The following is a 26112-nucleotide window of genomic DNA, read 5'->3' on the forward strand; positions in this document are numbered from 1 at the left end:
AGCTGGGATTACAGGCATGCACCAGCACACCCAGCTGATTTTTTGTATTTTTAGTAGAGATGAGGTTTCACCATGTTGACCAGGCTGGTTTCGAACTCCGGACCTCAGGTGATCTGCCCGCCTCGGCCTCCCAAAGTGCTGGGATTACAGGCGTGGGCCACCGTGTTGAGCCCTTGTTAATTATTTTTATTTTAAGCATTATCTATGAATTCCTCTTTATAGAAAGTAAGGGTTTAGCCCTCTTTCATTCACCTTCCCCGACCCATCCCAGTCACGTCAGTGTTCATGTTATTAAGGCTCTGCTCACACTCCAAAGCTGAGTCTGCAAGTGCAGAATGATTGCAACTCCTTTCTGTCTCTACCTCTCCTTGGAGTTAATGCTTCTCTTTCCATACACTGAACTCTCAGTGTGCCTCCTCTGGTTCATCCCCAGCTTCCCACCCTACTCGTCAAGCTCCTCTCCGTACATCCAGGCCCAGGAGGTGCTGCAGGAGCGTCATCTTCCGGGAGCCTCTGGTCCTGCTCCGGCATGGACGGTGGCTGGGCCAGGGACAGCCGGCATCCCAGGCCTCCTTTCCTCGCTCTCGTGTTAGATTCCCGGCTCCCGCATGTCAGCGCTTCCTCATTTTTAGTTTACTTCCAGAGAAAAGGCCATTTTTGAGAACTTGCATTTCTGAATCTGTCTTCTTCTGTCTTTGCCCTTGGTTGGGAGTTTGGCTGGGGATAGAATTGCAGCCTGAAAACATGCTGATCGGGATTTCAAAGGTATTCCTCCACTGTCTTTTAGCTGCCAATGCTGCTCCGCCATCCCCACTGCTGGCCTCCTGTCTAATACTCTTTCTCTCTCTCTCGCTCTCTCGCTCTCCCGCTCTCTCGCTCTCTCTCGCTCTCTCTCGCTCTCTCTCTCTCTCTCTGTCTCTCTCTCTCAAGCTTGCAGTTTCTGCTGTCTGCCCTTTGTGTTCTGGATTTTCACGGACTGGTACAGTTCTTTCCTCCATCATGCCCAGGGCTAGATTGGTCCTTTCCATCTAGAAACTCATGCCCTCCAGTCACGGGAAGTTTTCTTCAATGCTGTGTTGATCATTTCTGCCCTCCATTTTCCCTGGACTCTCTCTCCTGATCTGCTGTTATTCTGTTGGTGAATCTCCTAGTCTGATCCTCTAACGTCTGTGGTTTTCTATCTGCCATCTTTGTTGACTTCCTTCAGTAAACATGTCCTCAGCGCTGTCTTTCAGGTCTCCTACCAAGTGTTTCATTCCTGCTGTCGTGTTTTTCATTCTCAATAGCTCTCTTTTGTCCTCTCAATGTTTCTCTTTTATCGCATTTAATTCTGGCTTTGCAGATGCAATATCTTCTCCCATCTCTGTGAAGATATTAATATTGGTTCGTTTGTTTGCTTGCGTTTCTCCCTGCTTGCCTCTATTTCTTCTGGAGTCCTTCTGTCCCCCCACCCCATATTTCTTTCTCTTTCATGGCATAGACTTTCTGAATACAGTTGATGAAATCTGGCTGCTCATTAATATTTAAGAGCGAACTGCCCGAAAGCTGATGAACACCTCTGTGAGCACGGGGGGAGGCTGCTCGTTGGTAGACTTTCTCGTAGGGTGATTTAGTTAAGCCATTTCATTGGGAGACCCCCACTGCAGTATCATGAGATATTTTTTTCTCATTCTGGCTGATACCCGGAAGATAAATGTCCAATCTGTTGCCCAAAATGTATGATTCTGGCTGCCAGGGTTCTGAGATCTTTAACTGGGAAGTGGGGTTGAGGATTAATATATAGATATCAACTTCATCCCCCAGTTTTCAGCAGACTCCCACCTTACCCTGGGTGTAGACTTCCTCAGCCCAGAGTTCTAGAGAATGGACCCCCAGTCTTCTGCTGGAGTGAGGAGGGGATAGGGAAGCCCAGCAGCTTTCTAACCCATTTTCAACCTGTTTTCCTATTTCCAGCCCACCTTCACCTTCGCCCTTTGGGGGCTATGTGGTGTTCGCATGGCTTCTAGCCTCTCTGCTGGTCTGGGTTTCAGCTTTCTCGGGTTTGCTAATCCATGCACGCACCTGTCGACTTTCTAGGTCGTGGGGTGCCTGCGTCTTTGCTCCTGTTCTCTGTCTTTGTCGGTTTATGCCTTTCTAAAAGATTCCTTTCTCCTGAGTATTCAGAAGCAACAGAGGCATGCAGCCTGCCATCCTGAACTGGAGGCATCCATGTACTCAGGCTTTCTCCCTGCTTTTTCTTACCGGCAGCCTGATTTCTTTCAGTCCCCCGGCTCTGCATGGCTCATTTGCCTGACTTGAAGAACCAAGATCAGATGTGGAAGAAGCCAGACCAGGCAGGGAGCTGTGCATAGAAGGCACGGTATCCTCTCAGTAGCTGGGAACGCTCCTTTGAGAGATGCTTGCCAAAGTTGTTTTATTTTTAATTTTTCCCTCTTATAAAAGAAGCATATAGTCATTAAAGAAAGATGTGGAAATAGTAGAAAGAAGATATTTTAATTGCCTGTTTCTCCAAAAGAAATGTGTTTGCCTGTTGGCATGTTCTTTGCCAGTGTTTTTTTGTTGCCAGAGTTTAATCATTACTACGAAGCAGGAGGCAGGATGGGGTGTCCTCGCCTGCTTTGCCATAGGGTCTGCCTGCTCTCCCCTGCTGCCAGGGAGGGAGGAATCTCTTCATAAACGAATCCCTCTACACCTCGCTCCCTACTGGAGGGGAGGGGAGGCCCAGGAGGAGGAAGATCCCAAAGAGTACAAGACGGGACCTTGCCAGGATGCTGGAGTATCAGGGTGGAGAAGCGGGGTGAGACAAACACAAGCAAGATGGTAGGACCGCAGAGGCACAGAGGGTCAGCAGGAACACGGAGGCTGTATTTGGCCATCAGGAAAGAGACCTGGGAGGTGGGCACGAAGACTCTGGTTGAGGAACATCGGGAGATGAGACAGGAAATGTGCGTTGGGGCCATATCATATTGTTAGTTTCGGTGCCCGGCTAAGGAGCTTGTTCTTAATTTAATGGGTCTGAGGCACCAGCCATTGAAGGCTTTGAAATGCAGCATGGTGAAAATCAAGGCCACCCCCTAGGTGCTGCAGGCTGGGTGGGGGTCTCTTCTGTCTGTCTCCGGGGCTCTCACACCCCCCGCCCAACTCCACCGCCGCCCCTGCCCGCTCCACGTTGTTAGGTGTGGATGATGGCGCTGACATCCCCCGGGAGCTGGTGGTAGGCATCTACGAGAGGATACAGCAGAAGGAGCTCAAGTCCAATGAGGACCACGTCACGTACGTCACCAAGGTGGAGAAGTCCATCGTGGGCATGAAGACGGTGAGTGTCCACAAGTCACCCGTCTCCTGTCTCTCCTTTCTTCCTGAACTCCCTTTCCATTCTCCTCCTTACATTTCCAAAACTCTTTCTTCACATTCGTTCACGTCGGAGTTACCGAGTACCTACTGTGTGCCGGACACTGCATCTCTTTTTTTTTTTCTTGCCTCATTTCCTCATTGCTTCTTGCCACCAGATACTGCAGCAAGAGAGAGTGAGATGCGATGTCAAGAAGGACTGCCCAGTGGTCTAGGGTGGAAGCATCTGGGTGGCCAGATGCGATTCAGGATCCCTTTCCTGGGACAGCATGGATACCAGGCATTCCTGGATGGTTCTGATGAGTAGAAGGCAGGAGTGGGCTCAATAGGCTCTAGGCTGTGGCATCACCATTGACGTTCCCCATTGGTAGTGACCTGGGTCCCCGGCAGCATGTTCCAAGCCTGCAGTGATATTTAAAGTGGGCCTCCTCTGTAGGCTGCTCCACTTTATGCTATAAATATAAAGGATGTCTTGGGGGTTCCAATTCTTCCTCCTTAAATTGCTGGTTCGGGGGCAGTTTGGAGTTTGCAGACCTCTTTTGAGCTGGGCTCCCTCTACCCAGTCTGTGCAGGGACAGTCTCTTCTGCTTTGAGAGCCTTTATTGCTGAGATCTTAGCATCTGTCTGGTTGCAAGCAACTGGCTTGTCTTACATGCTGGAGTAGATGCCAGGTGTCCCTGTGATCCCCTCATTCTTGCACACTTGCATCTGTGCAATAGACAAGGGGTGAAAGTGTCATATCTGCAGGCCACAGCCTGGGACAGGGGATGCCCTCAAGGTCATAGAGGGAAGCAGGTTGACAGTGGCTGGATCAGAACAGCCTGAAAGCTCTTCTCAATTTCCTGTTCCTGTCCCTCTGTCACCTCATTTACTCGGACTTAGTGAACCCCTTCTCCTCTGGCCCCGCTCCCCAGGAGACATGATGAGCATGAGCCCTGTGGACAGGGTGTGAGCATTTGAGGAAAAGAGCCTCAGACAAGGAGAGAGGAGGGGGGAGAGTCACGTCCGCCCCTCTCCCCGAGCCCCATCTCCTCTTCTGGAAGGTGGGCGCTATGAGTGGGGAGGCCTCGAGGCCTCTGCTGTCCCACTGAGAGCCACGCCCTGTGCACAGGTGCTGTCCGTGCCCCACCGCCGCCTGGTGTGCTGCAGCCGGCTCTTTGAGGTGACAGATGTGAACAAGCTGCAGAAGCAGGCGGCGCATCAGAGGGAGGTGTTCCTCTTCAACGACCTGCTGGTGGTGAGTGGCCCCCGCTCCAGGGCAGGGCTGGTGGGGGCTGCCTGCGGCCCTGAGCAGCCTGCGCGGGGTTGCAGAAGTGGACAGGAAAGGACACCCAGGGGTTTCAGACAGAACACCTGCTCCGTGGGACTGATCTGCCTTCCCGGTGCTTTCACGCTGTGGGCGTGAGGGGGCTCAGGCAGACGTGCTAATTTCTACTCATAAGTGGTGACACCACGCAGACGTCAGATGATCGACTCATGGTTGCACAAACTGTTAATGAGCTCAATCCCAGTATGACCTCTCCACGCTCCAGGAAGCCCTGGGCAGGGAACACACAGGGATGTATGTGCCTCACACCCCAGAGCCTGGGAGGAACAGGGCCTCGGCGGAGTGTGTTCTGTCCCTGGGCCTAGGCAAGGCTGGTGTATCTGTGTGTGTGTGTGTGTGTGTGTGTGTGTGTGTGTGCACGCACCCATGCACACGCACACATCTGTAGCCATAGATACTCTTTCTTTGCTGTTTGAAAACAGATATCCATTCAACAAGTATTTAATAAGTGCTGGCCATGCGCTGGCCTCGTTGTAGGTCTGGGAAACAGTGAGCAGGACTAATTCAGGTCTGTCTCTCTCTCGCACCGGCCGTCTCAATCTATCAGCCACATTGGCACTGCCTCTAAAATGATCACAAGCCTCAACGACCTCCCACCACACTGCTACAGTCTTAGTGCATGCCTAGTAGGTTCAGCGACACACCTGGCAACCCACACCAGCCTCCACATGGCTCTCCCCACCTCTAGGGTTCACCCCCCCTCCCCAGAGAGCAGCAGTGTGATCTCTCTGGAGTGCACATTAGGCCCCATGGCCCCTTCCCGTGACCTGCCTCCCCGCCCTCTCCTCAGCCCCGTGAGCCACCTCCCTCCTGCGGGCCAGGCCTTTTTTCTTGCTGCTCCTTCTTGCAAAGCTCCTCCAGACCTTGCACCCTCCTCTTGCCTTCCTGGCCTCCTTCTTTTCATTCAAGTCTCAAATCAAATGTCACCTCCTCCGGGAGGCCCTCCCTGCCTACCTAGTGAGGTGGCCTGCCCAGTCACATTCTATTCCTTACCCTATTTCATTCTCTTCAAAACACTGAGCATCTTGGTTTTGGCTTTTTGCTATTAGGCTTTATTGTTTCATCACCTGATGGGCACTCTGACTGTCTTCCTCCACATCCCATAAACCGTAGGTGAGGGAGATAGAAAATAATTAAGAAAACAGACAAGATATTGTCAGATTGGGGGGAAGGTGCTATGAAGGCCGCAAACCAGGTGACAGCAGGGAGAGTGACTGGGGCAGGTTTGGGTTTTAGAGGGGATGGTCCAGGAAGGCATCTCTAAGGAGACAGCGTTTGGCACCTAAGTAATGAGAGTCATGCAGCCATGCAGAAAGCTTCTGGGAGAGCGTGGAGTGGGAACAGCGTGTGCGAGGGGCCTGCGGTGGAACTCAGCTTGCCCTTCTCAAGCTACAGAAGGGAGGACACCGTGGCTTGCGCAGATGGCCAGCATAAGGCAGGGACCATGTCAGATGGGTTTTACAGGCCAGCTCAGGCCCCGGAGGGTTTTGTGCAGTGAGGAAGCACATTTTGGTGTAGTGTGTGTCTGTGTATGTGCATGTGTGTCTGTACGTGCACGTTCATCATGGCGTGTTTCCCTGTGTGCTCATGTGTCCCCCCTGGGTGTCTGTGCATTCATGTGTGCACACGCGTGTTTCCATGAGTGTCCGCACATCGGCGCCTGTCTGTCTCCTGAACAGATTCTCAAACTTTGTCCAAAGAAGAAGAGCGCCTCCACGTATACCTTCTGCAAGTCAGTCGGCCTGCTGGGCATGCAGTTCCACCTCTTTGAGAACGAGTGTAAGTCTTTTTGAGAATGAATGAATGAATGAAGTGGCTGGGGCGAGCTGAGGGAGAAGGGCTGGACAGTAGGGTGGATGGAGGCATGAGTGCCCCAAAAGCCCCGTGCCCTCCTCATGTCTGGCTGGCTCCAGCCCTCAGCTGCTGCTGCTCACAGCCCACTGGGGCCTGGGTCTGCTTTCCAGTTTACTCCCATGGCATCACACTGGTGACTCCGCTCTCGGGCTCCGAGAAGAAGCAGGTGCTGCATTTCTGCGCCCTGGGCTCGGATGAGATGCAGAAGTTTGTAGAGGACCTGAAGGAGTCCATTGCTGAGGTGACAGAGCTGGAGCAGATCCGGATAGAGTGTAAGGATGTGGACTCCCCAAGGCAGCTGGTGGGGGCTCCCATTCAGCAAGGGACAGGGGCAGCTTGAGACAGACACCCCTGATTCCAGGGAGCAGCGTGGCCCTGCCCTGACCCCACTTCAGACCCTCTCCATCTCCAGGCTCCCCCGCATCATGCTGGCTGCCAGTCACACACAGCCCGGTGGGAGCACCACTTTTCATGTTTCTTCACGATTTAAGTGAGGCATGCTGGAGTGCACACACGTGTGTACACAGATCAGCAGGCACGTGGGGCTGCGTGTGGGCCTCTTGGAATAGTGTTCTGCTGCGTTTTCCCAGGATGACCGAGCGAGCTGGCCAGGCAGGTCCACGGGGCTCCAGTGCTTTTTCTTCCCACCAAACCTTCTGCTGAAGCCTCCCCCACTGCAGCCCAAGTCTGTGCATTGCATCTGGTTAGCCTCATTTCTTCACTCTCTTTTAATCTTGGATCATCTTTCTGCTTTATTTTTTTACAGCATTGTCCTTTTGAAGAATCTAGGCTGCCTTCTTACTACCCTCATAGAAGTCTCTCTGTTCCTCCAAGGAAGGCCTAGATTCTAGATTATTCCCATCGGGCATTTTAGAGAATATGCGGATCTCTTCCTGCGGCCGGGTGGTTTATTGGCCACTTTGGGGTTAAGGGAAGAGCGGCGAGCGCTTGCGACTGATACCCACGTGCAAGCTTGTACTTATCGCAGCAGCTCCAGATAGCCTTTAAGGGAAAACTAAATAAGAACGGAGACAGAAACTGAAACAGAAAATGAAAACAGGCTTCAGGCCTGCCTAGATGGTCACTTAATTAAAAGTGTTTCTAAATTAATATCTATCCATCAGGCACTAGGAAAGGTAGTGGGAGTTTTTGAGCAGGGGATCAATGTGACAGGCTGGTGCTTTTGAATCACCATTTTTGAGGCACCTACTATGTGCTTAGCAGTTTATTTCTATGCTGTGGGTCCTCATGGTGATGCTGAAAGGTAGGTGCATTGATCCACGGGACAGCTGAGGCTCGGAGGAGTTAAGCCGTGTGTCCAGGTCTCCCGTGTTAGAAGCGGAGGAGTTGTCAGTTTTATTTTCATTTGATTCTGTACTTTCCACTCTGAGAGTGAGAGAAGATGTTCGTTTATTTTTTCTAAGGAAACAATCTAAATCAGGGTAAACTGAGATCCATTAGACCAGACTCTGGAACTCAGGTAACTGCTTGATGGGGAGGGGTGCATGTCAACTCGCTTTCTTCAATCTGTTAGCTTATTTGAATTCAGTGGTGAAACAGATTCTTTTCAAGGGCTGGACTGGATGCCCAGAGAGGCTGCTTCTGCTGTTGTTCTGAAGCATTTTCAAGAAGGCACCTTCACTTCTCTCATTGTCTAACTGTCCCAGATGGCTCTGAACTGCCCTGAGGGGCCAGCACACCAAGTGGCACCAGCGTTGCTCGGAGAGGCACCTTCCCCCATCAGCCCAGGAACAGCATGTCCCCAGCTTCACAAAGTCACAGAGGAGCAGATAGTGTCAGAATCTGTTATGTCGGGAGGTGAATATCCTCTCCTGCCGCCTCAAGGGTAGAAGAGCAAGAAGAAAGGCTTATCACTGGCTCTCAGCCTTCAGCTGGAGACAAAGGGAAGGAACACCTGAGGAAAGAGGAAGGGCAGGACAGGGAGGAACGAAAGCCAGGGGAAAAAAAAGAAGAAAGAAAATGAGCCAGGCTCAGTGGTTCCTGCCTATAATCCTAGCACTTTGGGAAGCTCAGGAGGGAGGATTACTTGAGCCCAGAAGCTCAGGAACAGCCGGGGCAACACAGCAAGGCCTCATCTCTAGAAAAAAGAAAATGAAAAACAGTATCAGCTACCGTTCACTGAGGACTTATATTCCGGGCACTGGGCTGACTAATGGGCACAATAGGTTTCCATAGTGGGTATTATTTTCCTCATTTTACAAATAAGGGAACAGGCTAAAAGTCTAGGGAAGCTGTCCAAGTTCCCAGGCAGTGACACAACAAGGTTTGCATCCAGTGGCCCAGGACTTCTCACTTGTAATTATGATGCTAATTTCTCCAAAGCCAAGAGAGCCCCTCTGGGAGGAGAGAAACAACTTTAGCATTGATCGATGGTGTGATCTAGGCAATCAGGACAAATTGCTCTGGTTTGGGGCCTGCAGTTCAGTGTCTTTGGTTTCTACACAACCAGAGAGACTGAAAGTGGAGCCCAGGAGAGTAGCTTTAATAAAAGGAACTTGAGTTATGTCTCCCGGAAAAGAGAAGCCGGAGGAGTGATTTAATAATGATGTCAAATCTCCAAGGATGACAGCTGGCAGTTCCATAACTCCACTGAGAGAAGAACAAGAAGAAACAGGTTTCTGGTCCAGTGAGAGGAGTTAAAGTTGAGTACCCAGGAGATGTCCTGGCACCACAGGCTTGCAGCTTCCATACCCTGGGTGTGGAATTTCCTCCTTGGGAGAGCTTTGAACACCTTGTGGAGGCTCAGCCGGCCAGGCAGGCTGCGTCGTCCCAGGTGCCAGGTGGAGAGCTGTGCTGGACCAGGTGCTTCTCACACACTGTAACAAAACTGATATAGGTTGGTGCGAAAGTCATTGCGGTTTTTGCCATTACTTTCACACGAACCTTAATACTTACAAGGAACTAGCCAGGCCTTGTCCTCAGTGCTTTACATGTATTTCTCCACGCGGTCCTCTTAATGACACCTTGAAGTGGGCACAGCTGTCCCCTCAAGTGAGGCGTGGAGAGTTTGGGTAACTTGCCTAAAGCCACATAGCCAGGGAGCATCAGAACCAGGATTCACACCCAGGCAGTTCACCTCCCTCACATCATCAGCCTCTTCTGTGCCTCTCTGACGTTCAAGCAGATATGATCATCCCCACATACAGATGAGGAGACCGCGGCTCTGAGGGGGTGTTTGACTCGATATTCGGTGGTGGGGCCCGACCTGAGGTGTGTGTTTCACAGCAGGTACTGGGACCCCTCCTCTGCTTCCTTCCCTTCCCACTTGCCCCTCATTTCCTCCCTCACCTCTGTCAGTTGAGCTTAGCGTTTCTCTTGCTCACGGGTCTCTCCGTTCCTTAGGGGAGCTGGAGGAGCAGCAGGGAACAAAGACACTCTCCTTCAAGCCCAGTGGAGCCCAGGGGGACCCGCAGTCAAAGCAAGGATCGCCGACAGGTGAGCCTGGGCTCTGCCCCGGGCACCAACCCACATGGAGGCCACTCAGGGACCCTGGGTGTGGATCCTGGGGAACCTTTGGGGAGAGCTGCCCGTTCCCATGGCTGTTTTTTTTCTGCTGAGGAGCGCCAGGCTTGCCTTATTTAATCTCATGGGCTTTAGTGGTGGGAGTGAGGAGGAAGGCGAGAGAGAAATGTGTCTGTCCATTTTGCAAACTGCACCAGAGTTCTAGAGTCCATGTGAGATGTCAGCGTCTGCCCTGGTGGAGTCAGGCAAGAGTCCTGGCAGCCCACCCCCAGCAGGGGGCCTTCCCTCCGCAGTCAGGCTCCCTTGGCAGGCGAGGTCAAGAGAAACCCCATGAGGAAAACTCTCCAGCCAGGCAGGGTGAGAAGGCAGGGTGACCAGAAGGGTCTGGATCTTGCTCTTCTCTATGCAGTCCCTTCACTAACCCGCCACAAGCACCCCTAATCCCTGGCCCAGGTCAGCCCACCCCAAATCCAGACAGACCCTCGAACTCCACTTCTCTAATGGTTTCTCCAGTTCAATTGTTCACTCCAGCTGAGTCGAGTTGGCTCCAGAGGTGGCACCTCCTTTGGCTAGGTTCCCTAGACCTGCGCCCTCTGCCCCCCAAGGTGCCCTACCTTCCACCTCCTACCCCAAGCTCACCCTCACCTGCAGAGGGCCAGGCAAGGTTTCTACCATCTCCCCTCCTCCAGCCCCAAATAAAGAGAATGAAGAGAGATGCATCCAGTCTCATTCCCGTGAAATCCCAGCAAGCCATCCACAATCGTGGACCAGTTAGTCAACTCAATCACTCTCTCACCCTCAACAAACGCTTCTGGAGTGCCTGCTGCCCTGTGCAGAGCACTGGAAGAGCAGGGTCCCAGTGGGAGGCCAGCTTGAGCTGAGAAACTGCAGTGGGCTCCGTGCGGTTCGTGGCCCGCCACAGTTGGCCCTGACACCTGACTTGCAGCAGACAGCGTAGGGACCGAGATTCACTCTCCAGGCAGGACATGGGGCTCTTCTCGCTACATGGAGATTCGCACTGTGATGGAATCTTCCCTCTGTGGGTTTGACCTGCCATGATGCGTCCATAATTCTCCTTGCTGCCTGATTTCAGTCGGGCTCTTCCTGTCCATAAGGTCATAGGACACGGGTCGCTGCTTGTTTTCTCAGCTGTGAAACCCCAGAGCCAGCCCTCAGCTGCGTGTCATTCCCTGCCATCACCTCCTGCCTCTCTTCTGGAAGCGGGCACGCCCTGGTTAGGCCCAGATGCCTGTTCCCAGGGACGTTTCCCTTAGTCCCCTCCACAGCAGGGTGTTTCTCATTCCCAAACAATGGTGCAGCTCCCTCTAGTGCTGCAGGAAGCGGAGGCTGTGCACAGCAGGAGGAAACTGGCACCCCGGGGGAGTTGGGAAATGAGTGGGGCTCCCTCTGGTGTGGGGGTGGAAGCCAGGAGTGACTCAGCTAAAAAGAGCCAAGGAGCTGTCTGTGGGGTTCCACAGGGTCCCTGCTGCTGTGCCAGGCCAGTCAGGAGGCCCTGGGAGTAATTACAGAGCCATTATGAGCTCTTATTGTGCCAGGCACTGCTGTGAGTGCCATGTAGGACTCAGCCCATTCGGTCCTCCCCACTCAGCCAGTCTGCAGAGGTGGGAGCAAAGCAGTGTGGCCCACACTCAAGGAGCCCGTGACCCACGGAGGCTGATGAACGTGGTACCCACAGCCCGGGCCCCTCCAAGCCAGCTTTCATAGTCTGCACTGGGAAGGCTTCGACTGTGGGTAAATCAGATTCCACAATGCCAGCCTCGGAAAGAAGAGCAGAGAGCTTCTAGTCTGTGGTGGTCCAGGGAGATGCAGCCTGTAGCTCCCAAGGTCACACAGCTCCTAAGTGGCAGAGTGGGGCTCCCAACCTCCACCTCAGTGGGGAGCAGTATGACCCTGAGTCTTAGCTGCAGAGGTACTTGAGGGGCGCCAGGGAGGGGCAGGGGCTTGGCTCAGCCAGTGGAGAATGAGCCCTGTGCTCTTTGCATTCAAAGCCAAAAGGGAAGCCACGCTCAGGGAGAAGCCCGCGGAGAGCACGGTGGAGGTAAGTGGAGCCCTGGTTGCCCAGGTGAGTGACTCCCTGCCCCCTTGTCCTCCTTCTCACGGTCTCTGTTGTTTCTCTTCTCAGGTATTAATCAATGCCTCCCCAGCCCGACTCACCATTTTACCAATTTCAAGAGATACAGTTAAAAGTTACTGCTAGCATGGGTAACGCCGCTGTTCCCGCGCCTAATTAAGCCGCGAGCTCTTTCTCCCCATTCCCCAGCCCACGGCCCTCCGAGGCCGAGCTCCCAGACTAACACAGTGGAGACAGAGCCCACGACACCCTAGGGCCATCCTTCCGGTGTGCCCCCAAATCTACCTCCCCAGCAAATGCCCACTGCTCACTGCTCCGCCAGTACTTGCTGTATCAGAGGACCCCACATCGCCTTCCCCGGGGTCCTCCCACCCTCCATAGCAGGGAGCCTCGGCTCCCTCCGGAGAGAGGTCAGGCCCCAAGCGAAGCACTCACTTCTGGGGCAGACCCCGCCCTTTTGGACACCTGGGGCTAGGCTGGAGAATTGCAACTTGGGGGCAGCTGGGAGAGGGAGCTCTTCCCTGGAACTGCTGGTCCTTCTGGAAAGCTGGCCACAGCGTAGGGATGTGTCTAAAAGAAATTGAGACAGAGTAGGGTGGGGATGCCTCGGGGGCTTCCCTGAGGGGAGAGGATTAACCCTGAAGACTGTCCGTGGTTGGAGGGGAGGCTGCCCATCTCCATGCCACATAGCAAGAGACTGTAGAGGAGCCAGCAGCAGGGGTCCCTGCTAAGCGCCCACAGTGCCACCTATAGGAGGAGCATGCAGGTGGCCCTACATGCCTCGTGAGCCCCACCCCTCTCCCACTGGTTCCTCTTGCACCCCAGTAGCCCCAGCTACACTCCTTTTCTGTCAGGCCTCCCAGGGCCACCAGCTGCTCATACAGACACCTCCCTTCCCCACCCCTACTTCCAGCCAGAGGGGCCCCCATTAGGTGTCTTAGGAAGACGCCCTACTCACCGGTCTGACTACGCCCTGGGAAGCAGCAGGATACCCCAGGGGAGCTCAGTGTCTTCTCTCTCTCCCACGGCCCCCACCCCCCACACACCCGTGTCTGGAGGAGGCACCTTTACAAGGAGGAGCTTCCTGCCCCAGCAGCTGACAAGCCCCCAGGGTGGGTATTCCATTCCCCGGCCCCTCCGCTCCCCATCCTCTGCAGCTGCCCATTCTTGAGCCTTGCAGATAAGCACAAACGTGCCCAGCTCTCCGTTCTGTTCTGCCAGCCCTGCCCTGCCCTAGCCTGAGCTACCCAGGGAGGACAACCAGGCTGACGCACTCCTCCCTCCTGCCCTGCCTAAGGGCATGTGGCTATCTGCAAGGCTGCCACCCTCAGCTAGCTCCAGGGCCCCGCCAGCCTCTGCTCTCCCGCACAGAGGGCAGCCTCGCCACCCATGGCCTCAGCTGGACCCCAAGCTCTCTCTCCTCTGCCCTCTCTGCCGTTGCTGACCAAGCCCCTCTGGCAGGCGCTTCTCCATCTTCTCTGAGCTGTTCTGACCTGCTGCTCATGTTACATCCTCTGTCTCCCGGCTCCCTTCATTCTTTCTTTCATGAGCAGGGAGGTGAGAAGGGGATCAGATGAGAGAGCCTTTTGCTGTCACTTCCTGCTTTTCACTTACTGACCACTAAAGAGAAAGGATCGAAACTGGGATGGGGATGGGGGTGCAGTGGAGGGACCAGAGCACGGGAGGTGAATGGGAGGTGCAGGCTATGGCCCCGAGCAGGTGCTGTGCAGGGAGCTTCAGAGGGAAGGACGGCTCAGTGGGTCTGGACTGGAACAGCCAGAAATTCACCTGGGAAGGGGCCGCTGCGAGGTCCCCGCAGAGGAAGGCAGATGAGCACAAGCCTGTCCTGGCTCCTGGGGAGGAATTCAGAATACAAGCAGGAGGGGAGAGGAGCCCGTGCCCTCCAGCGGCTTCTGCCTGAGTGAGGACCCTGGAGGGCTCCCCGGAGGGAGGGGGGCCCCAGCCATGCTCTCTGCCTGCCATGTCTCAGGACACTGAGGGGCTCAGGGCCCCTTTCGTTTGTGTAGCAGGACCTCAGGCCTGGAAAATGTGCCGAGGTTGGAGGCTGAGAAGGAAGAATAAAGCCTGCAACATGCCGAGTGTGGCAGAGGGCTCGTGAATATTGGGGGCTCGGGAGGGAAGCCGTCCCTAGGAGTGCACAGGTCCGGGAAAGGGATTCCCTGAATTGCACCTGTAGCCAATAGGATGAGGAAATGCTGCTTTAGGGCGCCGGGACAGTTTTGGGCTGGGCCAGCTGGGTCTAGGCCTGGGCGAGGTACCTCCTCAGCAACTTCCATTTCCCACTCTGTGCACTGAGCACCAGCCCAAGGTGCTGCTGCCTGAGGACAGATGGCAGTCCAACAGGAAAATCGTCAGAGAGGAGGGGGGTCTCAGCCTCCCCCACAGGACCCAGGTGTCTGGAGTGGGGTGCGCGGCGTCCTCGCCATGGGCAGGACAGCTTGGGGTGGAACAGTGTGAGGAGTTAAATCCCTCTCCCCCCGGAATCCTCTAGCCTCCTTTCCACCCATCTCCTCCCCCTCCCCCTGCTAGTAAGGGGAGGCCAGGCTAGTTCATAGTGACCTCCACGGTCTGAGGGAGGGGGCTCATGAGCGCCATCTGGGCCACGTCCTCCTGCCCTGCCTTGGGGATCAAGGTTAGAGCCCTCTCTGGGGATAGCCTCCTGCAGCCAAGCAAGTTAACCAGGACCCAGCTTGGGCCAGAATGGCAGCTGGGGAGCTGGCTCTGCCCTCGGTTGTCTGGGCTGCTCTCCAACTGCAGGGTCATGGCCTTGGGGAGTCTGGGAGGACAGGTAGGTCCAGATCACCCCTTCAGGGGTCCCTGGCATTCTGGGGTTTAAGCCTTTATGATGTTAAAGATGCCAAAGAGGCTTCCTCTGTAACAAGACTGGAGGGAACAGAGGGACATGAACGGCTCCAAAATGCTTGGCTCTATCTCTGGGTCTGACCTCCTTTGCCTCAACACACTCCTGGAGGGTGGGGAGGGGCAAAGACCATGACCCCGGCTTTCAAGCTCAGAGAGTGGTGGAAAAGGAGGTGGAGAGGAGTTTTCCCATGGCCCAGAGACACCCAGCAGGTCCATGAAGTCAGGTGCAGAGCTATGCAGAGCCCACCTCACAGATGAGGAGACTGAGGCCGCAGAGGGACGCCGCTCACGGTCAGTGGCAGAACATGCCAGCCTCTTGACTCCTCTTTCCCTCCTAGGCAAAAGCCAGGGTCAGAAGCCAGTCTTCCTACAGATGGAGAGATGGGGAGAGGGTCGGAGTGAGGGCTGAGAGTGGGAGGGAGGCCAGGGGAGGCTCAGGGCAGCCTGTCCTAGCAGCTGGGAATTAGTCCTGTAACATTTCATGCTTCTCTGGCTGTTTCTAAACTAGGTGTCAATTCACAACAGGCTTCAAACGTCCCAGCACAACTCCGGGCTGGGGGCCGAGAAGGGAGCGCCGGCACTGCCGCCAGACCTGCAGCCTAGCCCCCTGAGACAGCAGCCCCCACCGCCGCTGCCGCCGCCGCCGCCACCCACACCCCCGGGCACCCTGGTACAGTGCCAGCAAATTGTCAAGGTCATTGTCCTGGACAAGCCCTGCCTGGCCCGCATGGAGCCCCTGCTGAGCCAGGCTCTCTCCTGCTACACCTCGTCCTCCTCCGACTCCTGCGGCTCCACACCCCTGGGCGGCCCCGGCTCCCCGGTCAAGGTCATCCACCAGCCCCCGCTGCCCCCGCCCCCACCCCCCTACAATCACCCTCACCAGTTCTGTCCACCAGGCTCCCTGCTGCACCGACGCCGCTACTCCAGTGGCTCAAGGAGCCTGGTGTAGACTCTGCCCCACTACCCTGCTGTCCGGGGAGGGCTGGCCACCGCGGGGCCTGCACTGCCGCTCCGCTGCTCCCCATACCCTGGCACGATGCGTTCCTGGTCACTGATCGCCATCATTTTGGGAAAAGAATCCCAACCCCTGGCACCTGGGTTTGCCTCATCCAACCATCCTTCCCTTTCTCAGCTGCACCCCACCTCCAGATCTGGAGATACCACCTCACTCTCCTGGGCCACCACTTCCCCTGGCCGCCACTTTCCTCCGTTGGACCATGGAATGAAGAAAACTGGAGCCGAGGGGTTAACTAGCTGGCAGGCTTTGAGTCTGTTAGTGCCGGGGGTGGGGGCCTCAGGCCACGGGGCGGCAGCGGAACACTAGACAGAAGGCCTCTGGCTCACAGCCCACGACAAGCGCCTCTGTGGCTATGCTGAGGGGAGGAGGGTTGCTCCCGCTCCCTGGAAGGTGCGAGGAGTGAGGAGGGGGACTTTTTCTGCTGGCCCCACTCCCCAAGCCTGGCACTCTCAGGAGGCTATTCCTTGGTCCCCAGGGACATTGGCTTTCCTGACCGTGTTCTTCCCCCTCTTCGCAGGACCTCTGCTTCCTCAGGAGCTGCCCAGACCCCAGAAAAGCTTAGAGAGAGGGAGGAGGGAAGGGGAGCACTTTTAGCTCTCTGTCGGTCGGTTCAACAGGGCCATGGGATTGTGAGGTCATGTATCTGCAAATGCACCTTTTTAAAGAGTTTCCTAGCTCCCTAGCCCCAGCTAGTACCCAGCCAGTGCCATGTGCTCAGAGGCACGTGCACACGAACATGCATGAGAACCAGGTCCACTTCTTCCATTGTGGAAGCAGAAGTGGAGGCGGGGTTTGGTCCAGGTCAGGGGTCCCTCTTGCATGAGTCTGTGGCCTCCAGAGGTAAGCAAGAAAAACAGGGGCTCCAAAGGCATATGCATTTCCCCTGTGCCCCTCAGCCTTTAAATATTTCCCCCTCCTGAAAGGTTCTAGACACCTCCTCCAGCAAGGGTGCCCAAGAGTCCCTGGACCCTCAAAATTGCAAAGGAGAGCCAAGCAGGGCTCACTGACCTCCCAGGGCCCAGATCACCCCTTCAGGATGGGACAGCCAGCCTCAGGCGGCTCCACAAACCCAAGCCTGAGGAAGGGCCCCTCCCTGGCCAGAGGAGAGGCAGCTGCCCCAGAGACCACAGGAGCCGTACCATGGCCTTCTCAGTCAGGCCCTATCAGGTCGAATCTGTCCCAAGCCCGGCCAGGCTCCAGCCCTGTGCCAGCAGCTCACTGCTGTCCTGTGTGCAGGTCCCCCTGCAACTTGGAGCCTGTGGTTAAGGCCTCCTGGGAGAGGCAGTGAACACGAATCAAGTCTAACATGGACTTGCATCTCCCCACCCCCGCCCAGCCCCACCTGCAGTAGCCGGGGCCAGGTAGGAGGCAAGGCTTGTTCCCTGCTCTCAGAGATTCCAGATGACCTAGTTTTGTTTCGTGTGTGGGGGGGTGGGTGTGTGTGTGGTCACCCGGACGTCACTGTGATGTCACCCAGTGAGTCTATTTCTGGCCCTGTCTTTGTCGGCCCCGTTTCTATAACTTGCAGCCAATTCGCCCTCTCCCCTGCAGCAGCCAGCCCGTCTGCTCCTCCCTTTCCTTGCTGCCCTGGCCCTCCTCTGTTTTCCGTAACAGAGCGGCTCCAGTCATTGCCTTTCGGAAGGGAGCAGCTGGCAGATGTGGTGCACAAATTCAGACACCTCTGATGCCCTTGGCCAGGGCAGGGATTGCCCTTAAAGTGAAGGCCTGCAGAAGAGGTGTCAGGGACTTGGGAGGAGGTGGGGTTGTGAGGATGGCAGTGGAGGAATCTTAAAATGAGGGAAGCTGAAAATAGAGTGAAAACAATGACGAAGAGGCAGGAGTATGAGGTACGGGGGAAGAGGAGCTATGAGACTGGCTAAATATACTCTTGGGGTGGGGGCCGTGGGGGCCCGGGACACTGCTCCAGATAGCCCCGGCCCGACAGGCAGGACCCCGTCCCCTGCTCACGTAGCTCTTCAAGCTTACAAAGTGCCCTCTCCCCTATTGAGGGGCACAGCAACCCCAGGCCCTCCCTCTCACTTCAGCCGAAGCCCCAGCCTTCCAAATTGGAACTAGCAAAAGTCTTAGGGCTGGCTCACATGCGGGCCTCTATCTGAGACCCTGGACTATCGGGCACCTCAAGGCCCCTGCCCCAGGGCAGAGGCCCACCCCTTGGGTTGGTGCAGTGGCTGCCCTGGGCCCCACTGGCAGCACAGGGAGTCTGCCTATGAAGCAGCCCAGCCTCGGGTCAGTACCCTGGGGAGCCAGTCCTGAGCTAGGAGGGGCATTTAACCCTTGAGGGCCTGGGGTAGGACAGAGCTGGCCCTCCTTATTGTCAGGGGAAAGCCTCAGTAACCTCCCTTCCCTGCTCAGTCCCCAGGCCAAGGTTGGGGCCCCTCTCTGTCCCCGTCCCCAGGGCCTAGACCTCAGGGACCTGGGAAAAGCCTCCTGCTCCCTCCCCAGGACAGCAGGCAGGGCAGGGCCTCCAGCCCTGGCAGAGGCCTGGCTGCAGGTGCCCTTGGGCCTTCCTGCTCTTCCAAGGTTGCAGGAAGAGTAGGGGGCTGACTGAGCCCCAGACCCAATCACCCCAAGATGGCCCCACTCCATCCACTCCCTAGACCTTAGGGAAACCTGGGCCCCTCTCCTGATTTGATCCATTTGGCCCCAACTCCAGTCTGGAATGGAGATGAAACTAGTTTTCCGCCCACTTTTAAGGGAAATCCCACTCCTAGATCTGAAAGGGGGCCTGCTGGCAGCTTGTCCTGGAAGCCTGCCTGCCTATCTCCACAGCTGCTTGCCTGCCTCCACAGTGTCTGATCCAGCACACGCTGATCAGCTCTGCGTCTTCGGGCCCCTGCCACCAGCCCCCGTGGCCAGCCAGGAGTCTCTTTGTACCTACTAGGCGTCCCTGAGGACCATCTGTCCGTCCGTCCCTGTGTCTGCTGTACATACCTCCCGCTGCACCCTCTCCCCGCACACCCTTCGCCCATCAGAGAGAAACCTCTCTAGGGAAAGGCAGGGTGGCTGCCCCCAGCAACTAATCCAAATGGCAAATATTTTGTAACGAAATAGCCCAGAGGTATTTTATCTGTTCAATTCATAGAGTTTTAGAGATTATATTGAAAGATGTCACTTGAGCAAACCGTGTCGCGCCGCTTCTTTTGCTCTCCCAGCAGGGAGGGCTCACCTTAGATCAGAGCCTCTCCTCGGTGAGGATTTGAGAACACTGGTGCCCTCAGCCCCTCGAGCTGCTCTCCCCTGGCCACAGCAGCATCATTCCTTTCCCCAGAATAATGCACTCGTGTGCCATGGTTAGGAAGCCCTGTCTTCTTAAAGGGCATGTGGGTGTGGGACGCGCGAGTGAGTCATCCGACGCGTGGGCACTGGGAGCTGTGGGTGCAGAGCTAGGAAACTGACCACGTGTGCGGGCCTGACCCCTCTAATACATAGATACATGCATACACCCGCTCACTCCACCTCCCTGACCACATACACACAAAGCTTTCAGCTGGTCCAGAAAGCAGGTTACGACAGAGATCAAAGGCTGCTTTGGAGGGAGAAGGTCCCCGACAGCCCATAGGCCCCCAGTGGGGAGATGAAGACCACCTCTGGCCTGCTTGGCTTTCTTCAGTGAAGAGTGAGGGTATGTCAGGGTGTGGGGAAGGCCATCCCATAGGTCATGCCAGACATCAGCTCCGAAGGCCTGACTTCAGAGACAGGGTCTAGTTTGTCTGGCCCCTGGGTCCAATCTTCCTGAAATGCAGAAGCAATGGGCCCCGTGAAAGGATGAGGGGAAGACTGTTGGGGACAGCGCACAAAGCCACAGACAGCAATTCAGCAAACGTATCGTGAACCCCAGTACGCCAGGTGCCCTACTGGGAGCCGGAAGGGATGCCAAGATTCTGGGAAGAATATGGATGTGACAGTAGCCCAGTGGCTGTAAGGAAGCAGGGAAGGCTGACATGAGGACTGGGAGAGATGCAGGGACTCGGCCAGGTGTTCACAGTCGGGGCAGTGCTCAGCTCAGCTCCACGGGGGCTCGAGATAGGGCAGTTCTCCAGGAACACTGAGGCATCAGAGGAGGAGAGTGATTGGCTGGGCCCGATGCCCCAGGACACCTGCAGATAGGGCACCCAGCTCTCCTAGTGACCAGAACTCTGAACACCTAGAAATCCCGACAGCTCCAGCACACCTTCCCCAGGCTGGATCCTATTGTTCTCAGCCAAAGATAAAGGAAACTTGACCTCACCCTCTTCCCAGGAAATGGGAAATTCCAGAATGAGCCAGAAGCCAGCTATGACCTGTCCCATCCTGGGAATTCTCTGACCTGGGAAGCTGAGGACTGGCCCCTTGAGAGCACTCTGCAGGGACCCAGCTCAGCCAGGGCCTGGGAGAGGGCCAAGGGGCAAGACGGCCCTGCTGCTCTCTGTGCCGGATGCAGGCCAACGGCACCATTCTCCAAATCTCGGGCCCCTGAGGTCATCTAGGATGAATCCTTGTCTCTCCAGTGAGCGGGGGGCCATCCTGTTCTGATACAGCCCATCCGGTGGTCCAGGCCCCTCTGGGCCCGTCTGCCATAGGGATGGAGAGCCACAGTCAATGCATCTCCCTCCATAATGACCCTTTGCAGATGGGAGAATGTCAAACTCATCAGTCACTGACGTAGGATGTTCCTGGAAAGGGGTCCCAGGATGTACCGGTTTCTAATGGCCGAGAGCAGTGGCCCAGAACAAGTCCTGGAAATCAGGGTGAACTGAACTCTAAGCTTGTGACCACCTGCCGAGAGCTGTTCTAGGTGCTGGGGGTATGCAGTGAAGGGGACAGGTGAAGTTCACACTGCGGGGGAGAGGGGAATCAACCGCTTTCATGAGGGTGACCCAGCTGTGGTGATGGGGAGAGACTGTTTTAGGGTGAACATTCAAGGAAGGCCTCTCCAAGGAGGACAATTCAACACGGTCAAGGTCCAGTCTGAGGGCAGGTGAACAGTTCAGAGACCGTCACTCCAGGTCGAATGACCACATATTTATGAGGCAGAAACCAAGACAATTTGTCAAAGAACTGTTTCCTGATACATCCATTTACTTACATGAAAAAAACTTATGAAAGTATAAACATGAATTTCAAAACATCTTTACTGAGGAAAGCAAAATCGGCCTTCTAGAAAATCTAGAACAGACAATCACCATGGTCACAGGCCAGAAGAGGAAGTACTTAAGAGTGGGCAGTCAGGCTCTCCGGCCAGGCAGGGGCAGGGCTGGGGGTGAGGCAGCGCTAAGGCCACGTGGGCAGCCAGCACCACATGAAGAGCAGGCCACCAAAGCAGACCCCAGGAAACACACATCAGCGACACTGAAGCCAAGCTACCCTGAGCCGGGGCAGCTGCTGCTCAGAGCAAGCCCGTGCTTGTGTGACCCTGCACACTGACGGGGAGGCGGCCATGCCAGGCCAGGGTAGCCTGCAGGCAGCCTGCTGTCCACCTCCTCCTCTGTCACCTCAAATCAAGAGGGCTCAGGTTTGCCGTTTGTAAATTTTTCATTTATTTATGTTTCAAAGAAGGAGACCAGGCTGGAGGGCATTGGTAAGATTACAGCTCACTGCAGCCTTCAACTCCTGGGCTGAAACCTTCTCATGACTCAGCTTCCCAAGGGGCCCAGACGGCAACTGCATGCCGCCATGCCCTGCTCATTTTTAAATGATTATTATTGTAGAGATGGGGGTCTCTCTGCAGCCTGGCCAACATGGTGAAACCTCGTCTCTACTAAAAATACAAATATTAGCCAGGCGTGGTGGCATGCGCCTGTAATCACAGCTACCTGGGAGGCTGAGGCATGAAAATCACTTGAACCCAGGAGGCAGAGGTTGCAGTAAACCAAAATCATGCCACTGCACTCCAGCCTGGGTGACAGTGAGACTCTGTCTCAAAAAAAAAAAAAAAATGATGAGGATCTCTCTATATTGCCCAAGTTAGTCTTGCACTCCTGGGCTCAAGGGATCCTATCACCTCAGCCTCCAGAGTAAACTGAGACTACAGGCATGCACCTTTATGCTTGGCTAATTTTTTTTTTTTTTTTTTTTTTTTTTTTTGTAGAGAGAGTCTCGCTATGTTGCGCAGGCTGCACTCAAACTTCTGGCCTCAAGGAATCCATCCACCTCTGCCTAGGCTTGCCATTTTTAAATACTAGAATGGACTCCATGGCCTATTGCCTAGAAGTTCCAGGGAGTCCAGGGGCTGACAGCCTTTCACATCTCAGCATGAACCCTAAAGAACTGAAGTGAAATTGATTTCTCTCCTTCAGGGGCTGACACTACATGGTTGTGGCTCCTGGCATGCCTCCTTCCATCCCAGCTCTGACAGATGTGGCCAATTGATCACTGCTTTCCGGGAGTCACCATCGATCCACATGTGCTGACTCCAGGATGAAATGAACTTGCCAGCCACCCTGTGGTGTCCTCATGTAGCCACCTGGAAGGAAGGCATTTTGACAGGAAGTAGCTTAGAGCAGGGGCAGCGGGCTGGTGGGGTGGCTTTCCTAGTGCCACTGCTCTCAGGTCGCTCATGGACAGCGGCTCTGCGGGTGCTGGCTTTGGCTCCTTGGCTCTGCCTCTGAGGGGCTCAGGCTGCTTCCTGCCATGACTCCTCACTACTCAGCAATCCATCGACTACCCTGTGCACCAGGTCTCCTCACTCACCTTCTTCAGGGCAAGCCACATGGCCACCGGGGTCACAAGAAGAACGCTCCAAACAGGGCAAAGCCTTGAGAGCAAAGGCAGACCCTGTGAAGGGCAGGGGAGGTGCTCCCTTCAGGAGAACGTGAGGCCCAGCCAGAGTCCAGTGGCCGGGAGCCAGAGGCTAAGTTCTGATCTGCCCCCCTTCCCTTCCCAGGACAGTAGCCAGACCCCAAGATAGACCTAAGCCCCTGTCACCGTCAGGGAGGTTAAATGAGGGTGCAGGACTAGGGGGTGGAGACAGACAGGTCCAGAAGTAGTTCTGCCAGAACTCCTTCTGGACAGCTCAGCGGGTGGGCAGGATGGAGCACTCTCCTCCCCTGCGCCCTCCCTCCCTTGCCCCTGCAGGTCTGGGTGGCTTCCCTCCCTAGGGAACCAGGCTGCCTAACCCACTAGCCGGCCCCTAGCACCTCAGCATTTCCTGCTCCCAACACCCTAAGGACTAAGTGACCTCAGGCCTGGCTCTGGAAGAACTGTGGGAACCAGCTGCAGGGAAGACAACCCAGCTGTCATTCCCATGTTTCCAACTGCCTAGACAGACCTGCTTTGCCCTCCTTTCCTCAAGAAACCCTAATGCCCTTTCTTTCTGAGACATCTGGGCTCGGCACTGGCCTCCCTCCCTATGCCCTCAGAGGAAATCAAAGACAGGGGAGTCACAGAGCCCACAGGGCCAGGCCTGCAGGCTGCAGTCACCTGCAGGCAGGACAGTCATCCTTCTATGGCCAAGGGGGGTACTTCACTTAACAGGTTTAAAAAGAGCAACAGAATAAGCCCAAAGGAAAGAAATAACAAAGACACAACCAGAAGTATAGAAAACATATATGCAATAGAAAAGATTAACGAAACCGAAAGTTCTAAGAAATGACTAATAAAGTTGACAAACCTCTGATAAGACTGATCATGAAGAGAGACAGCACAAATCAATAACCCAAGGACCAACAGGAAGAACATAACTACGGATGCTGCAGAGATTTTTTAAATAAAATACTATAATAAACTATAAACCTATGGCAATAATTTTGAAACCCTCCACAGAACACTGTCCTAGAAAAATATCTTACCAAATCTTCCTCAAGAACAAATAGAGAATTGGGGATGTATAACCATTAAATCAAGTAGAATAGGTAGTTACAAGTCTTAGAGCCAGGAATCTCAGCACTTTAGGAGGCCAAGGCAGGAGGATCACGTGAAGCCAGGAGTTGAAGACCAGCCTGGGCAGCATAGTGAGACCTCCACCGATACACACACTTTAAAAATAAGCAAAGTATATGCAACTGCAGTCCCAGCTCCTGAGGTGGGAGGATCACTTGAGCCCAGGAGGTTGCACCACTGAACTCCCATCTGGGCAACAGAGCCAGACCCTGTTTCAAAAAAAAAAAAAAAGAAAGAAAGACAGGACCAGATATGGTGGCTCAAGCCTATATTCCCAGCACTTTGCGAGGCCAAGGTGGGCAGATCACTTGAGTTCCGGGGTTCGAGACCAGCCTGAGCAACATCGTGAAACCTCATCTCTACCAAAAATACAAAAAATTAACATCACTACACTCCAGCCTGGGTGACAGAGTGAGACTGTCTCAAAAAAAATAAAAAAGAAGTAAAGTTTATTCACCACCGCCCATCCCCCACCCCCAAGAAAAATCACACACACAACTCCAGGCCAGATGATTTTTCAAAATTCTACTACACTTCAAGGAACAGATAGTTCCAATAGCATGCTAACTCGTTCAGAAAAGAGAAACAACTCCAAACTCCTTTTTATGAGCCTAGTATAAACTTAAAAACAAAAACTAAAGCAGACAAGGACGATATGAGAAGAGAAGACTACCAACTATCTTGCTTATGAGCATAAACACAGAAATCCTAAACAAAACCTCAGCAAACTGAACCTAGTACTGAATGACAAAAAAGATATGCCATAACCAAGTAGGGTTTGCCCCAAGAATGAAAAGATGATTAAATATTAGAAAAATCTAATAATAGAATTTGTTACTTTAACAAATTAAAGGAGAAAACCAATATGATCAGCTCAATAGATGCAGAAAAAGCAATCCATAAAATTCAACCCCTACTATTGATTTGGAAAAAAAAACTATAGAACTTGGAATGGAAGAAAACTTCACAGACTAATAAATGGTATCTGTAAGAAATCATCAGCTGGCCACCTGTAATCCCAGCACTTCGGGAGGCCAAGGCTGGAGGATCACTTGAGGTCAGGAGTTCGAGACCAGCTTGGCCAACACGGTGAAACCTCTTCTCTACTAGCCAGTCATGGTGGTTTATGCCTGTAATTCAGCTACTGGGGAGGCTGAGGCATGAGAATCGCTTGAACCTGGGAGTCAGTGAGCCAAGATCATGACACTGTACTCCAGCCTGGGGGACAAAGTGAAACCATGTCTCAAAAAAAAAAAAAAAGAAAGAAAGAAAGAAAAGAAAGAAAGAAAAAAAATCACCAACCATCCCATCACACGTACTAGTGAAATGTTAGGCTTCCTGTCAAAACCAGGAAGGAATGAAGGATGGCTGCTGCCGCCGCTTCTAGCTACCAAGTGAAGGAAAACACGAAAAAGAAAAAAAATCATGATCAGAGAAATAAAACTGTCACTGTTTCCAGACAGTCTGATTGTCTATGTAAGACAAGCTAAGGAACCAAGAGGAAAAAAATAAAAAACAACGATTATAATTAACCCAGAGAAAAAGGCTGAGCTGTCCAGGTCTCTGGACAGCTGGCCAGGTAAGGCTGCTCCCGGCAGCCCCACCTGCCATCATGGCTGCTCCCTGTCCTGCTGCCCCGGTACCCTCCTCTCAATGGCAGACCCAAATTCCACTTGCACCTGTTGAGGACCCACTCTGGCTACTTTTGCTTGCTCCTTGTGCCTGGGGTCTTACTGAGGTGGGGACTGAGTCTTGCTCTAGGAGGGATTTGCCCACTTGGAGTCCCACGTGCCGGCGTGCAGCCTCAGAGTTCTGGCATCGGGGTCAGGGCATTTTGGATGCGACTGCCACCCTCCATGTGTTAATGAGATGTGCTTGGGCAGAAAAAGCCTCAGAATGTGATTGCACTGGAAGTTTGAGCTGGACTCTTGTTATAGCCGTGGGTTGCCTGCAAGGGCTCAGCCTTGGCAGGGAGCAAGCTCCCCTCTCTCTGTCTGTGGCATCACCTGGCAACTTGGGCTCGCCTCCCTGACCAGTCACTTCCCCATCACGTGCCAGCAGGCTCCTCAGACCCAACCAGTGATCTGCCCCTGCTGTGGCCAGACTGGAAGCAGAGGGCACTGGAATACGGAACACCAGGCCCAGGGCACAGACCCATCTCAACCCTGTGCCACCTGCGAGGTTTGGCTCTCATCTCTCCTCATCTCCCGCACACACATCCTCCCC

General features: G+C 54.3%; 1 protein-coding gene across 12 annotated transcripts in view; it reads left to right on the plus strand.

Annotated features, from left to right (window-relative positions):
• IQSEC3 (IQ motif and Sec7 domain ArfGEF 3) overlaps positions 1-17031 on the plus strand; it is a 110360-nt gene extending 93329 nt beyond the window's left edge. For 2 of the 12 annotated variants that reach the window (XM_074403305.1, XM_039461758.2), the window contains 7 exons: positions 3177-3316; positions 4463-4588; positions 6358-6457; positions 6643-6804; positions 9896-9988; positions 12025-12074; positions 15499-17031. In XM_074403305.1, the coding sequence (XP_074259406.1) occupies positions 3177-3316; positions 4463-4588; positions 6358-6457; positions 6643-6804; positions 9896-9988; positions 12025-12074; positions 15499-15939 (1112 nt within the window). In that variant the 3' untranslated portion in view covers positions 15940-17031. Of the gene's footprint in view, positions 1-3176; positions 3317-4462; positions 4589-6357; positions 6458-6642; positions 6805-9895; positions 9989-12024; positions 12075-12158; positions 15010-15498 lie in introns of those variants that run through there. The other 10 variants (XR_005577201.2, XR_005577202.2, XM_010345017.3 and 7 more) reach the window with 10 other exon arrangements.
• The last annotated feature ends 9081 nt before the right edge of the window (positions 17032-26112 follow it).

Source organism: Saimiri boliviensis, chromosome 7 (genome assembly GCF_048565385.1).
Source record: "Saimiri boliviensis isolate mSaiBol1 chromosome 7, mSaiBol1.pri, whole genome shotgun sequence".
NCBI lineage: Eukaryota > Metazoa > Chordata > Mammalia > Primates > Cebidae > Saimiri > Saimiri boliviensis.